Source organism: Neofelis nebulosa, chromosome 10 (genome assembly GCF_028018385.1).
Source record: "Neofelis nebulosa isolate mNeoNeb1 chromosome 10, mNeoNeb1.pri, whole genome shotgun sequence".
Lineage (NCBI taxonomy): Eukaryota > Metazoa > Chordata > Mammalia > Carnivora > Felidae > Neofelis > Neofelis nebulosa.
Window position 1 is genome coordinate 115,400,363 of NC_080791.1, and position 15,570 is coordinate 115,415,932.

The 15,570-nt window shown below is 59.2% G+C and overlaps 1 protein-coding gene across 2 annotated transcripts in view; it reads right to left on the reverse strand.

Moving 5' to 3' along the window:
• PTDSS2 (phosphatidylserine synthase 2) overlaps positions 1-15,023 on the reverse strand; it is a 23,724-nt gene extending 8,701 nt beyond the window's left edge. The window contains exons 1-3 of one of the 2 annotated variants that reach the window (XM_058690157.1): positions 14,676-15,023; positions 7,803-7,904; positions 253-335 (exon numbers count right to left, since the gene is read on the reverse strand). In XM_058690157.1, coding sequence (XP_058546140.1) covers positions 253-335; positions 7,803-7,904; positions 14,676-14,857 — 367 coding nt within the window. In that variant the 5' untranslated portion in view covers positions 14,858-15,023. Of the gene's footprint in view, positions 1-252; positions 336-7,802; positions 7,905-14,675 lie in introns of those variants that run through there. The other variant, XM_058690158.1, reaches the window with a different exon arrangement.
• Between the last annotated feature and the right edge of the window lie 547 nt (positions 15,024-15,570).

A 15,570-nucleotide genomic window follows, 5' to 3' on the forward strand; every position in this document is an offset into this window, starting at 1 on the left:
CCCTGAGACACAGTGGGTGGAAGGTGCACAGGGGGTAAGGACAGCTGCGGGACAAGGTGAGGAGCGGAGAGACGGGAGAAGGGGCTGCAGGAAACCCAGCCCTCGCCCTCAGCTGTGACAGTGCGCCCTGGCTGGCGGGAGGGGCTGGGAAGAGGAGGACAGGACATTCACACCCAGCAGCACAGACACGGAGCGACTGCTCGGGACAGAACCGTCACATGGGCACACACGGAAAGAGAAAGGGCGAGTTACCTGGATGAGGTCTGGAAAATGGCCCGTCTTTAGCTTGTGTGACTCCAAAACATAAGAAAACCAAAATACTGGCCACAATACCTCTGCAAACAAAGAACAAACAGCCCCTCAGTGTGTGTCTCCCAGGCGGGAGGTTGGGGGTAGGAGGGACCCCAGGATGCCCTCTGCAGCGACAGCCCCTGTCCCCAGGGAGGGAGGAGGCCGGGCCTCGCGGGGGGGGGGGGGGGGGGGCGCCCAGGCCAACTGCCAGAGGCAGACCCGCCCTTGGGACGAGACCCTTGGTGGAGGCTGTGCGTCGTCTAGGTGGCAAAGCGGTGCCCACTAGTGTGTGTGCTTCCCATTGAAAGAGCCCCTGAAATCCCACATGTGACCACCCAGGGCACCGAGGGCCCGCCGAAGACAGAAGGATGCCAGGGTTGGAAGGCTCTCTGCTCCCGCAAGGCAAGGGCAGCACCCCCCACGCAGTCCCCACGGGGCTAATTCACAACAGGACCAAGCGGACGTGCTGCAACCACACGTGCACAGACACACAGACACGTGCCTGCACGGGGCGGGGGGGGGGGGGGGACAGGAGCAAGGAGGACACGCAGACAGCGGTGCTCACGCTCCGTTCACATGGCCACCGCCCGCCCAGCGCAGGGTCTGAGGGGGGCAGTGCCGCCTGCCCTCCCCACTGCCGGCAGTCCCTTGGCAGGGACGCACATCGCAGTTTGCAGCTGGGCTGCTGCCCTCCAACACGCACGATGCGACACCACACGGGAGGCCGGAGGCGTCGGCCTGGAAGCACCTGCCCCCCCCCCCCCCCCCCACCTGCTAAGAGCGCCCAGGGTCCAGGGCAGGCACCCGTGAGGCCGGGCCCCACAGGACGCCGCCTGCCAGCCCCTCCGCTCCTGCCCGCCCCCGTGTGGCCAGGGGGTGTTCCGATCGCACCGGGCAGCATGCTGCTGTGGGTGTGCAGAGTGGTCCTGTCCCGAGTAGGACAGGCTCCCTGCTCCTGCCGGCCTCCGGACCACAGTAAGCGTGGAGGGACAGACGGACACTGGCCACTGCGCTCAGCAGGGCGGGACCCACATCCCCATCACAGGGGCTGACACAGAGGGCCCGTGAGGTGCCCACCGCTCAGGGCAGGGTGTGGGGAGGTGGGAAGTCTGCAAGGGGCTGCCTGGAGGGGCACACAGACCCCCACTAGGCAGCGCTCCCAGTGTGACACCCTCCACCCCCAGGAGAGGCCCCTCCTGGCACAACCGAGAGACAGCTTTGGAGCCACGGGTGACTCCCAGAGAAGTCACCACCAGAACAGAACGAGGGAGGTGAAGTCTCAGGGCGCCTGTGCCCCACCTGCCCTCACCAGGTCAGACTCTCAATTCCAACCTCGGTTGTACATCTTAAGGCAGTGTTTAGGGTCACTTGGCAAGATCTGTGAGTCAGGTGAAGGATGTACAGTATCCCCCCCACTCCCTGCACCCAGGTCTGCGTTAACACCCGACGTGAGGATGGGGCGTCTGTCACAATTTACGAATCCACACCGGTACATTAACCACAGTCCACTGTTTTCAGACTTTCTCACTTTTCATCCAAAGTCCCTTTCCTGGCCCAGGACCCAACCAGGACCCCTGTGACATTCGGGGTCAAAACCCCCCTGGGCTGTGACAGTGCCTCAGGCGTTGTTTTGGATGGCCTGCAGTTTGAAGACCGGTCAGGTGCTCTGGAGGACGACCCTTAGCGAATGCCATCTGCCGCTTTCTGTGATTTCGATCTCGTTTTTGGGAGTAAGATCACATCACACCGACATGATCTCTGACGTCCCCTGGCTGGGACACACCTGTCAGGTGCCCTCCCTGCTCTGCTCTTGGGGGGAGGGGTCCCTCTACACAGCCTGCACGCAAGGGCTGGGGAGCACCTATGTTTATCTGGAATTTATCTACACAGGCTACTTGTCTCTTCTCCCTCACTTACTTTATCATTTATATTGGCACGGACTCACGGATATGCATTTTATACTTTGGATTATAATGTGGTAATAATTTATAGATTTTTTTTTTTTTTTGCTCAAATTGTATCCATTTACCTACTTTGACCATTGGGAGCCCTTTCGATGGTCTCCTGTATCAGAGCTTTAACATAACCCCACCTGTGGGGCGTTGTGCTTTTTTCTGAGCACTTTCTTTCCGGCGCTAGACGACCCTCCCAGACCTTCCTGGCATCTCCTGCCCCAGGCCTGGGTTCAGTCATTTCTCTAGGAGACCCTTCCCAGAGCCCAGCCATTTCTCTGGGCTCCTTCCCTGGAGGATGGTCTTGGGAGCCACGTTCTGGGGGGTGACGTGCTCCTTGCCACTCGGGCATTATAGCTTCTGGGCCTCTCGGCCTATAGTCAGAGCTGTGTGTACAAACCGTGCAAACACACAAATGAGAAATGTTTCTCTGCGCAACCAGCTGTACCTACGTTAAGCTAAACACGAGTTCTTACTACGTCTCCAACCACCACCCGTTACCCCAGGGCCCATCCTCCCCTCGATCCCCTGTAACCTCCCACTCAGCGGTGAGACCGCACGGGGCTCCCACCGGCCGCCGGCCACGTACTCAGTTGTTCCACTCCAGGACGCGGGCCGCAGGATCAGAACTGGTCACCTGACCCCGCCGGGAACAACTTCGTCAACTGGAGCCCGGCGCTCGCGGGCGGGTGCCCTGCCTTGAGTCTTACGGACTCCCGCCCCTTCAGTGAGGGGGTTTCGCGCGTTTGTAACACCCCGAGAGTCTGGCCACAGTCTGCATCCCTTCCTGGGTCCCCGACGTCCGAAATTATCTTTCCTTCACTTTGAACATTAGGTTTACTCTGTGTTGTTGAGTCCTGTGGACACTGACCAACGCACAGTCACAGGTCTACCATCATAGTTATCGTACAGAACACTCAAAACACTCCCCACACTCCCCAGCGCCCTACCACTGGCTCCCCCACTGCCCTAGAAACCAGTGACCTTACCACCACTGCACCTTTACCAGAGTCACACGGTTGCAGTGTGCGTGGCCTTTCCACATAGCTTCTTTCACTCAGTAAGACGCGTCTGAGTTTCACCTACGTCTTTGCAGTGTTAAAAAGGAGACAGCAGGCCCAAAACAAAGTCACTTGGGCTGAGCCCCATGTCAGCAAAGCACGACTCAATCCCCACCCAAAGTGTAGTATCGGTCCCAGGAGCGCAACCTTTAACCGGCCCACATGGGACTAGCTGGCCCACAGCCCCCTTCTGCCCCCTCAGGAGGGTGACCCTGCCCCAAACCATGTGGTCTCTGTTAACGACTTCCTTCACCGCCACCCTTCTGTCTTTAAAAAGCCTGGCAGAGTCCCTTCTACTGCTGGATGGGACACCGCCCATCCATCAATCACTGAACAAAGCCAACTTGATCTTTAAATTTACTTCAATTTTTGTTATCTGACAATGGCTTCATACCTCATTTCATTTTGCTGCTTAATAACATTTCATCGTCTGGATGTACCTGTTTCTGTTTATCCGTTTACCTACTGGAGGGCACGCTGGCCACTTCCACATTTGGACAATTAGAATAAAGCTGGTACAACATCCATGTGCAGGTTTTTGTGTAGACACAAGTTTTCACTTTAATTTCGATAAATACCTACGAGTCCAATTACCGGATTCCATGGTTAGAATAACTTTAGTTCTACAAGAGACTGTCAAACTTCTGGTGTCATCTTTGAAAACCCAAGATCGCCAGATTTTCTACTGTCTTTTCAGGAAGTTGTACAGCTTCATATTTTACACTTTGGTCTATAAACCTTCTCAATTAATTATCGTGAGAAGTGAAGAGCCCGTATCCAGTCTCCTTTCTCGCAGGGAACTCTCCGCTGTTCCGGGACCGTCTGTTGAGAAGGCTCTCCCCTGATGCCTTTGCTCCTGTGCAGCGACGAGGCGACTGCATTGACGTGGGCATGTACCTGCACCCCCCAGTCCGTCCCAGCCGAACGCTCTGCCAACACCACACTGGCCTCGTCACTGCAGCCTCATAGCGAGGCCAGCTGGTGTCGTTCCTCCAGCTTTGTTCCTCCTCAGTGTTCGGAGTACGTTGTATCTCCTGTGTGTTCTAATACGCAAAGTACGTTCACATTTTACATGTAATAACTTACGTATCTCTGTGTATACACTGTGTACATGCATGCCATCGTCCCAAATGTCGCCGATGGGTAAATGGTGACGATAGGGTGAAGCCCATCCACACAGCATACACCCCCAGCAATCCTGCCCCACCGATGGACACCGCAAAGCAGACGTCACGAGACCATCATGCCCAGCGGAAGAAGCCAGACACAGTGTGCAGGGTGGGTGACTCCGTGTACACGAAACGGTACAGGAGACAAGAGAAACCTGTGGGGACAGACGGCCCGTGCGGAGGGCTGTATCTCCACAGGTGTGTGCATCTGTGGAAACTCACTGAGCCATGCTCTGGTTAGACACATGTTGCATTAAATTACTGGTCGATAAACTTGACTTCAAGAGAAAAACAAAACCTACTCCCCCAAAGTAACAGGACTTGTTAGACCCATAAAAAGAACAATACACACAAGCTGAAATGGAGAGCTTACAGAACACAAGCCAACTTCCTACTTTTTTAACGATGTACTCATTGGGTTTTTTTTAACAGCATAATTTTTAGAAGCTCTTCCTTTACACAAGACATAAGCCCGAGTGCATCAAAAGCTCTGATGTGCTACCAAAGGGCGGGGCTGGGGCTGGGGCTGGGGGGCTGCCCGGAAGTGCCAGCCTCAGCCAGGCAGGGGTGCTGAGCTGGAGGCAGGCTGTGTGCCCATGCGTCCACACACCCAGGAGATCCTGGGAAGCAGCAGCAGAGCCACGAGTGGCGCGAGAATGGGGCCGAAGCAAGGCCTCCAGGGACGAGCCAGGAGTGGGTTCCAGGCACCACGTGCAGAATTACGGGGCCAGGAAGGTGGCTCTTCTCTGTCCCAGGAAGGACAGAGACTGTGAGCTACGAAGACCTCCAGTGTCCCCAGGACACATAACTTCAGAGCAGCAAAGTGTCCAGGAGCCCTCACACCCCCACCCCCCTCAAGCCCTCTCCTTCAGTGACCGTGCACAGGGGCTGCTGGGCGAGGGCCCAGGCACCTGCTGCTCACTGTCCCAGCCACTCGCGTGCAGGGGCAGCTCAGGATAGGAGCCGGTACAGGGCCAAGAGGTGGGACGTGCCCCTGGGTCTAGGCTGGAGGGGCTCCCTGGCAGGTGTCCGATGAGTCAGAACCCAGGCCTTGCCCTTGGAGGGCACTCCGAGGGTGCCCTGCACGGGCCCACTGTGGCTGGGGTTGTGCCCTACCTGTGACAACTCTTGCCTGGTGTCATTGGAACTGCTCACTTCTGGCCTGACCCCACAGCCAAGGGGGGACACCTCTTGAATGTGACCAAGTTCCGCTTTCTTTCTGGTCTCTGCCCATCTGGGCCCAGCAGACACCTGGCACTAACAGACAAAAGCACAGAGAAGGCCACCTTCTACTTGGAAATGCCCGCTGAGCACACTCGGGCTCCCACCACAGCCTCGCTGCCTCCTACAACCACAGGTTCAGTGTCCCTGATGAGGGACCCGCCACAGTGAGGGCAACCTGGGGCCCCCCAGAAGGGCCAAGCTCCCTCCACTTCTGGACCCCATCACCCACACATGCTGCACCGAGCAGCCCCCCTGCACCAGTGGGACACCAGGTAACGGGCAGTGCCGTGTGCAGACGTGCTGGGCCCCAGGCTGACACCCAGAGCTCAGAAAACAAGAGACAGACCCGGCAAAGCCGCCCGGGGGACAGCGTGAGAGATGCAGGAAGGCGGCCCACAGGGCGTGCAACCAGGAGCCAGGGACACGGCGCAGGGACAGGGCGCAGGGGCAGAGCCCCCACCCTCTGGCTGTGGCCTGGGAGACCAACTGGGGGCTCTGAAGCGCGTGCACTCATGGGCGGCCGCACACAGCTGAGAGAGCACCCGGCGTCCTCACGGGCTACTGATGCCTGAGAGCAAAGAACGGTGCTCAGGACGCACTTCTGGGCCGGCGCTAACACCCCTACTTTACAAGCCTGGCCCCACCAACCAAATCTGACCTCTGGTCCTCCGGCGCTGCCCTCTGCCTCTGTCCCTGCCCTGGTGCCCGTCACACCAGGGCAAGTGGGTCAGAGTTGCCACAGGGGCTTCCTGAGCCTGGGGGAGTCCATCCAGTGCAGAAACCTCACGGGAATCTGCTCTAAAACCAGCCAATCTTCCTCACACACTTCTGAGAGTGGCCTCGGAATCCGTGGGATTCCAGGAAGGGACACAACCGGCCAGCGAGTCTGGAAATAATACCACAAAGGCAGCACCCGCTTCCTGACCCGCACAACGGCATCATGCCAGAGAAGCCCACTTAAAATTTTCCAAAAGCAGCAGTATCAGAGCTCAGCACAGCAGGAGCACACACAAATCTGTACACTCTCAGACGCCCAAACTCACAGGCTCGGTAGTCCCGTGATTTATAATAAGAAACACTTGGCCTCCACCCCCCGCCCCGCCCCGCCCCGCCCCTGGCACAGAGCCCCTAAAACCGCAGGGATTTCTGAAGGGCTAAAAGTTTCTTGTGTTATGTTACTGAGCCGAGTCTCGGACCCTCACCTGAGGGTGAGGACTGGCCGCCAGGAGAACCAGCCGCGGGACTGGAGGGCTGGAACTCTCTGTCCCACCCCCTGACCTCCGGGGATGGGAGAGGCGCTGAAGGCTGAGTCAAATCACCAAAGGCAATGGGACAGTCACTCATCCTCCACAAGACCCAGGGCACCAAGTTTTGAGAACTTCTGGGTTGGTGAACAGGTGGAGGTGGGGGGAGAGTGGCGTGCCTGGAGCGGGCTCAGACGCCCCAAGCCCTCAGACCTCGCCCCGGGCACCTCTCACCCCTGGCTGTCCCTCACTTACTTCCTTTTTAATCAACCGGTGATCTAGCAACACGCTTCCCCGAGTTCTGTGAGCCGCTCTAGCAACTTAATAGTACCAAGAAGGGGGTCACAGAAACCTCTGATTTGCAGCCATTTGGTCAGAAGCACCGGTGACAACTGGGGCATGTGGCTGGCACCTGCAGGGATGATGGGGGGTGATCTTGCAGGACTGAGCTGAACCGTAGGACACTCAGGCAGGGTCCAGGGCACTGCTGGTGGGATGTGTAGGGAAACCATCCCTCCCGCCAGAACTAGTGACCAGGACCCCTCTTGGGCTCCACCCCTGGAGGCGCTGAGGCACATTCTGGTCTGTTACTCGCGCGAATCCCTCACTGGCTGCAGGTCCACGAGGGGCAGCACCCTCAGGAGTCCTGAGACAGGTGGAGGAGGGGTAAACACAGCACAGAGCTCCAGGAGGCAGCCTGGGAGAGACGCTTCGGGCACACGCGGCGGGGACACCGGGAGCCCGGCCAGCCCGCGAGTGGATACTGGCCCCGCGAGCCACAGGCCAGCCCGCGGAGAGCAGGGACCCCCCCCACCCAAGCACGCCAGGTGCCTGCACCCGCCAGGCCGGGGGCCGTGTTACCTCTTGGTGTTATAGGCCGTGTCCCGAGGCGTCTCCTCCAGCAGAGTCACGTAGCCGAGCACACAGGTGAGGATGAAGAGCACCGTCAGGGTGTGGGCGCGCCTGAAACCCAAACACACGGCTGGCGTCAGAGCCCGGAGCGCTACCGCACCTGGGACGCGCGGGCACAGCCGCAGCTCGGAAACCCCGGCTGGGAGCCGGCGGCCGGGCGGGAAGAGCGGTGGCGCGGTGGGCGCCGCGGGCTGTGGCTCAGAGGAGGCTGCGGCCCCGCTGGGTCCGGGGTGGAGGCAGCGGGCAGCAGGTAAACGCGGCGGTTTCCGCTGAGCAAGATACGACCAGCCTCACAATTCGTGAAGCGACCACATCCGAGAGCTCCGAAAGGACAGCCCAAGAACACGGAGAAAGGGACCCCCGGACCCAAAGCGAGACGGTGCGTGTCCGCCGCGGAGAGACACGGGCTCCGGCCCCGTCCGTGAGCCAGCGGACGGCCTCCCCGGGAAACAGGGCCCGCGCCGGGCAGGCACCCGGACTGCGGGGCGAGCGGCTGATGCCGAGGCTCCAGGCACTACCCTGGCTCTCCGCATCTAACACCTGCGAGTCCTTGGAGAGGACGCGACCCCTCCACGCCTCGTGTCCTCATCTCTGAGTGAGGATGCTTCCACATCCAGCACAAACGTCTTTCAGGAATGAACTGAACACTCTCTGGGCAGGAAAGAGGAGACAGTAAGGAGAGAAGCAGGGCTGCTCCAAGAGCGCTGCCGGAGGAAGAGAGAAACCAGGCTGCCGCGAACGGAAGAAGGGCAAGAGAAACGGCGAAACAGACTGTTCTCCGCCCCAGCTCTTCAAAACGTGTCCGCCCACGGCAAGCGGCCACTGTACCACCGTGATGGGGCCGCCGTGGCCGAAGGAGACGCTGCACGGATCAACATGGACTCCATGTGGCAGATGTGGTCTCCCGGACGCGGAGACCGGGAAGCGGAGAAGGCTCACTGCATCCCTGCGGCAACAGTGGAGACGTAACCCAAACCGACACGTTGGCTGGCGGGGGGGGCGCACATAACCCACCCGAGGCGCGGAGGGGACGGGGACGGAAGCAGAGACCGGAAACCGGCAGACCCCACTGCAGACTCATCACTAACTGACCGGACATCCCTAAAACACCTGGATGATGGAGGCTGTGCCACACACAATACCCCTCGGCTGTGGGGGCCTCAGGCACGCCGAGAGGCCCGTCTCCGGGACGCACGCACCACACGACCCCACTTACGTGGCCTTCTCCAAGGCCAAGCTACGATGACAGAGACCGGGCCAGAGGCCGGAGTGAGGTCCTGTTCTGTGCCTGGCCCGTGACGGCGGTTCCAGGAAGCTACGCGCACCAAAGCTACAAACAGATTCACTGTACAGCAACTTACAACAAAACGTTACGAATCGACCATTGTTGGTGCAAGGTCAGGATCCAGGGAAGCATGCCGGGAGAGCCGGAGCGGTCTACAGGGCACGGGGCAGAACGCCCGTCCCATGTACCTTCGAGAAGACACCACCCAGAGACCAGCACAGGTAAGGAGCACAGAGCAAGAACCCGCTGGGCCCAATTCCTGTCCCAGGAGTTCTCAACGGGTTTCTCCAAAGGGTGCATGTTTCCGAAGTGGCAAGTTGTTTCCCCACCAGTGACAGGTCGGACCAAGGGGCTCCAGGCCTCCAGAACTGGGAGAAATGCCCACAGCAGGCAGACCAACAGTGTGCGGGGTTCATGGGAGCACCTGCTGGGAGCCATCTGCCTAGGAAAGGGACGGGACTGTCCCAGGGGCCTGGCCATGGGCCTGCGCGGCCACCTGGCCCAGAGGGTTCCCAGCAAGGCAAGTGTCTATGAGAAAAGGGATGGGAAGGAGCCCCAGCCTCAGGGAGGAAGGAGAGTAAACTAGATTAACAGCCCACAAACTGGCATCAGACTTGCAGAAGGAAAAACAAGCTAGTCAGTTTGAGGAGAGACGACCACATGGTCTGGAAGAGACCCGAGGGGCAAAGGGAACACCTCGTTGATGCGCCCAGGACCCAGGACCCGTCCACGTGGCTTCAGGGACATCAGGACGCCAAGGTGCTGTGCAGGGGCCCGCTGGGCACCCCCCCCCCCCCACCTCCACGCACAGGCACCGGGTCCTGCCAGGATCTAAGAAACACACAGCACGAGAGGCACCCTGCAGGTGCCCCACCGAAACCGCATCTCTGGAGCACAGAAGCTTTTGTCCCAGGACTTAAAAAATGACTTCAATCCTCTGGCTTCTTTCGTATTAATTTCCACAAACACGATAATCTTCCTATCGTTTCTCTGGGCTAAGACACATTCCCTGAGGAGCCCCAGACAGCTCCAGTCACAGATCTTTCCATCCTCCGAAAAAACACAAGGATTATCTGAAAATGAAAAACAACTTCTTGTCCTTTGAAATAAATGTTCCCACTGTCACTCGGTCAGTCACCCCCGGCCCTGTGGAAACAGGAATAAGGAATAAGTAGGCCTCCCTCTGTCCCATCCGAGGCAGGAAGGAGCACAAAGTCCAGGACCCAGAGGTAGAGTACAGGGCACCAAAGTCTCGCAGAACAACAGACTTCAGAACTGCTAAGGTCAAGTGCTACTAGAAAGTAAAATTTTTATTACTAAATTATGATGAAATGCATCTTTACGAAGGCTCCCTCCTTCTGTACAGCAAGGGGACCTGAGCAGACGCTTTTCCAAAGACACAATGGCCAACAGACACGTGGAAAGGTGCTCGACGGCACTCATTATCGGGGAAATGCAAATCAAAACCAGTGAGCTGTCACCTGACACCTGTCAGAATGACTAGCGTCAAAAAGACAAACCACCAGTGTTGGAGAGGATGAGGAGAAGGGGACCCCATGCGCTGTCGGTGGTGCGAACTGGTGCAGCCTCTGCAAACAGTATGGAGGTTCCTCAAGGAACGAGAATAAAGTTGCCGTAAGACTCAGTCATCCCACCACTGGGGACTGGAGGGAACAAGACGCCAAGTTGGAAAGACACACGCTCCCCTAGGGAACTGCTGCGTTACTCAAACGGCCCAAGTGCCCACTGACTGGACTGGACGGAAAGGAATGTTACCCAGCCACACCCAGGAATGAAGTCTTGCCATCGCCAACACAGGTGGCCCTCGAGGGCATCGTGCTGAGATCAGTCGGAGAAAGACAAACACCACGTGATCTCTCCTACGTGTGGAATCTAGACACAAAACCCAAACTCACAGATAGATACAGAGGCACTCTGGATGAAGGCACAAACGTAGGTGCAGACTACCTGCTGTCAGGAAGACGAAGTGGGGTTTGCATGGTCAGGATTCGATCCCCGACACAGCAGTCACTACAGGCAGCCGGCAGTGGTAAAGGGAAATGCCAGGTCGGCGCCCAGGAGACAGAATGCCGAGAATTCTTTCAGACCACCGCTCAATCCACGGCCTGTGCTTTCCTCCCGTTTTTCCCTGTGAAGTCTACGTTTCCTGCTCTGACAGTTTTCCCTGGAGAGGCAATGGGACACAGTGGGAAAACACGGATTTTGGTCATCAGCTTTGCCACTCAGTAGACTTGCGGTCTTGAGCAGCTTTCTTCGTCTTTCAGAGCACCATTTCCACGTGTGGAACACTCGGGGAGACCTCCTGTCCCTCCCAGACGCCCCCTGTCCCACCTCCCTGGTGCTGGGAAGACCAGCACATCCTCTGGGTTAGTGGCTAATAGAGAACTCAGGGAGCTCTGAGCGGCCGTAAATCCCGTGACTCTCCAGTCACTCAGCAAGGGCGAGGGCGTGAGGACAGCTGGCTCCCTGCCACGATGAGTGGAAAATACCCAGCTGTCAGTCCCTCTCTCGAGATGACCACGCTCATTATGCCAAGTGGGCAGGAAGGCAGGCCCGCCAAACCAATTAGAGAAAACATGAAGGTGTGGCTGGCACACTGAGAGCACAAGGCAGCCTCGGCCAGGAAAGGCCAAGACCAGAGGGCCTGCCCCAGGTGTGCCAGAAGTGCCTGCGGCCATGACACTGACCCTCCCCGGCTGCTAATCAACATGACCAAAGAGGAATCCGCTGCAGTCAAGCTTTCCAGATCCAGGCAGAGCTGGCAAACCCCTACCCCACAATGACTGAGAAAGGCATTTTCCAGAACCCGGGGCACCGAGATCACCCCTGCGCACTCTTGCCGCTACTATCGGACACTGTGGACAAGAGTCCTGGGGTCGCCGAGAGTGCTCACCCAAGGCCCAGTGTTACAAGACACAAGCACACGGCAAGCACTCCCACAACGTCACAACTGTCCCTCCCCTCCCTGCTTTAGGAGCTGGTTAGGAAGTGTGCCAATCCCGTGGCAATTCACCCACCTTCCATCCACAGGTGGCAGCGTTGAGTAGCACCTCTCCAGGACATCAAGTCTCCAAGTGGCTCCCAGATAATCTTTAGAAAACGAGGGCTAACACATCTCTGTGCCGTTCCTCCGAGTCTGCGGTCCTGCTTCCCCCTGGATGTTCTGCACCAGAGAACCACCACAACCAGTAGAAGACTTGGTGTCCTTGCCACCACAGGCCCCGGCAGTCCTCACGCCCGCCCCCTTGGGCCTTGTTTCCGGGAGGCCAGCCTCAAGCTCCAAGGCGCAGGCAAACCCTGAACCGAATTACACAGCCCCTGGCCGACAAGGGATAACAGAGACACTCCACAGAGTCCTCCTACGTGGCCGTGCACAACCACCATCACTGGGCATCTTTGGGGAAAACCCTAAAAGTAAGGTTTCGAATCCTGCAAAAGTTCCTTTGAGTAATTCTGGAACCAAAAAAATCATTTCCACAAATACTAACTTTTAGTCTTTACAGGAGGTTTTGTACCATTCGTTATTAAAACTCTCTCAAACACAAAATAAGAGTTTTCAAAACCGTAACACATCAAGTCAGTGAGGAGAGACTAAAAAGGTGGCGAGTGGCTAAGCTCTACAGGTAAGAATGAGTAATTCTCACCAAGCAGGCATCTGGTTACCTGCCAGGAGAAACGAGAAGTTCCTTCCCCTGTACGGGTGATGGGGGGCTTGGGACGCAGCAAGGGCCTGCACGGACCACAAAGCACAGCACCCCTCACACCCGCGGTGGGGAGGCAGGAGCCCTCCACCCAGGAGATCCACGAGGCAGGCCCCTGAAGCTAGCCAGCCCTGTCACACTTCCTCCTGGAAAGCCTTCCAGGCCCCCAGCAGCTCTCCTCATAGGTAAACTCGGCTATAGCAGGCACCTGTGTGTCCAGTACCCGACTGACCAAGCACCTTTGTGCACAGGACCCGAGGGCTGTCGTGGGCGTCTGCCTTTCACTGCACGAGGTGAGGCGTGTGCTCCCCGGTTCCTGCTGGTGCGTCCCCTTCAGCCAGTATATCTCGTGATTCTGAGGCCCCAGGCTTACGCCAAAGTCTAAGCTTCCTGTTTGGTTGTCTGCTGCAGTCCCTAGAACAGCAACGGGCACCCAGTTGGGGCCCCCAAATATGTGCACGAGCAGGAAACAAGGACAGCCGCCGTGTGCTAGGATGAAGCCCTCCCTCCTGCAGCCCGAAGGGGCGTGCTCACAGACACAGCTGGTGGAGAGGCCTGGCCTGCATGCCGCAGGCCCAGCAGGTCCAAGGGTGCTCTGGTCTCTAGCTCAGGGGCCACAACGCCCTGGATGAGGCATGCCATCCCTGTCTCGCTCCCACGGGCTCCGAGGCCACCTGAATGCACCGTGTCCCCAAAGCAAGGCTGAAAGCCAACCCTGCACGGCAGCTGCCAGCACCCACAGGGAAGACACCAACTTCGTCCAGATGCAGGGCTGCAGCCCTATCAACACCCACCACCACCTTGTACCTCTCCTGAATCCGATAAAAACCACGACACCCATTCGGCCCCACGCGCGCCTCCTCTTCGGTTTCTGTCCCTGCTGCGGCACCCTCCCCTGAAACGTCCAATTACTCCCGTCAGGCTCTCCGCATTCCCCGATCAGACCTTCCGTGACAATCCCACAGTCCGGTTCTCTGAAAAGCTGCCTCCACGTGGCATTCCCTTTGCAGCTGGAGGCCACATCTACCTCCCTCTGTCCCCCAGGGCCTACCGCAGGCCTCAAATGCAGGCACTGTATTCTTGACAGGAACTCAGCATCCAACAAAGAAAACCAAACCCCAGCCCTCAAGAAGCATGCTGTCTAGTACACGGGGTTTCTCTCTCTTACAGAGCAGCAAGGAGGCTGGGGAAGGTGAAGGGCTAGTCCAAGGTCACAGAGCCATGTGGCGTAGGAGCCACGCCTGGGACCTCACATACAGAAGTGCCCAATTCAGCATAAAGCAAGAGCGTGAACTCTTCCAACACAGGCTCGGGGCGGGGGGAGCGGTCAGGAATGCTCCAGGGGCCTCTCCCTCCCCAACACCCGTGGAGGCAGACTGCGAGCAGCCTGACGCCGGGGCCTGGCTTGCAGACAGCGGTACGGGGGTCGAAGAGCAGGCTCCGCGAGAAGCCCCTGAAAAGAGTCAGAACCCTTATTTGACAAACAGCCGCTCAACTCCTGGCACGTGGGAAGGCGCTCGCGCTAGCGTTACTGCTACGCGCTGGGGGGAGAAGCCGATTCCGCACGACGCAGGCGCTGCGAAGAAACAAGATGACAGCGGGCACAGGTGAATTTGGGACAGGAAAAGCCTCTCCGACGTGACTCTGGAGCCTACTCCTCCCGGGATATGGGGCAGGGGTCACAGGTGCCGGGCGGGACCGCCGCGAGGGACCAGCCGCGGCCGGGCGGGTCTCGCAGGCGCCCCTCCATCCCAGCACGACGTGCCCATCACCCTCGCGCCCCCCGGGGCCCCCCCGCCGACCGCCGCCCCTCACCAGAAAAAGGTGTTGGTGCCGTCGTCGTAGACCTCGGACTCCGTGCTGCGGCGGCCCGCGCCCGGCCCGCTCGCTCGGCCTGCGGTCGCGCCGTCGGGCGGCTCCTCCAGCGAGGCCTTGCCCGCCGGCACAGGGGACCCCTGCCGCGGTCCCCCCGCGCCTCTGCGCTCACCCCTCCGCATGGCGCCAGCCCAGCCGCTCCGCCCCGCGCCTTGACCCCACGCACAGCGGGTCACCGCGAGGGCGCGCTGCGCACGGCGCGAGGAGCGCCGGGAAGGGGTCGCGGCGCTCCCACGGCGGGGTCTTGGGAGAGCAGGGGTTGGGGGCGGCTAGGAAAGGGTGGGCGGTGCGTTGTGGGACTTGTAGTCCCTACGGCCGGGCCGCGGGGCACGCTGGGTCTCGTAGTCTCCGACGCCGCGGGTCAGAAGCAGTGCTTGCTGGGAAGGATGCCGCCTCGTTGCTAGGAAACCGGAGCCCGCGGGCCGGGTGAGCTGGCGTCTCCCCGCGTCCTGGCGCGTAGGGGCAACGCCAGACCCTCCTGCCCCGGCGGCGGGCCCCGAGCCTCTCGACCCCTTCGCCCTTCCGAGCGCCGGCCCTGGCCGCGCCGCAGCCTCGCCCGCGCTGACTTGGAGCGTCTTCCCGCCGCGTGGTCGCACCCGCGTCCCTTTGGGGCGCCTCTCCACCCTCTATCCGACGTGCGAGGGGCCAGGTGCCGCCAGCCGCTCGGGGCTCTAGTCCGCAGGGTCCGCGGGCAGGCGGGTGGTTCTTTCACGGGGTCTCCGCGGTCGCAATGCCGTGGATTTGCTGGTTTGGGTTGGCTCAAATTGTTAATACGATGAGGGCCCCCGCAGAAAAAAAAGAAGAAAAAAAAAAAAAAAGGCCCTGAAGCTCTTTG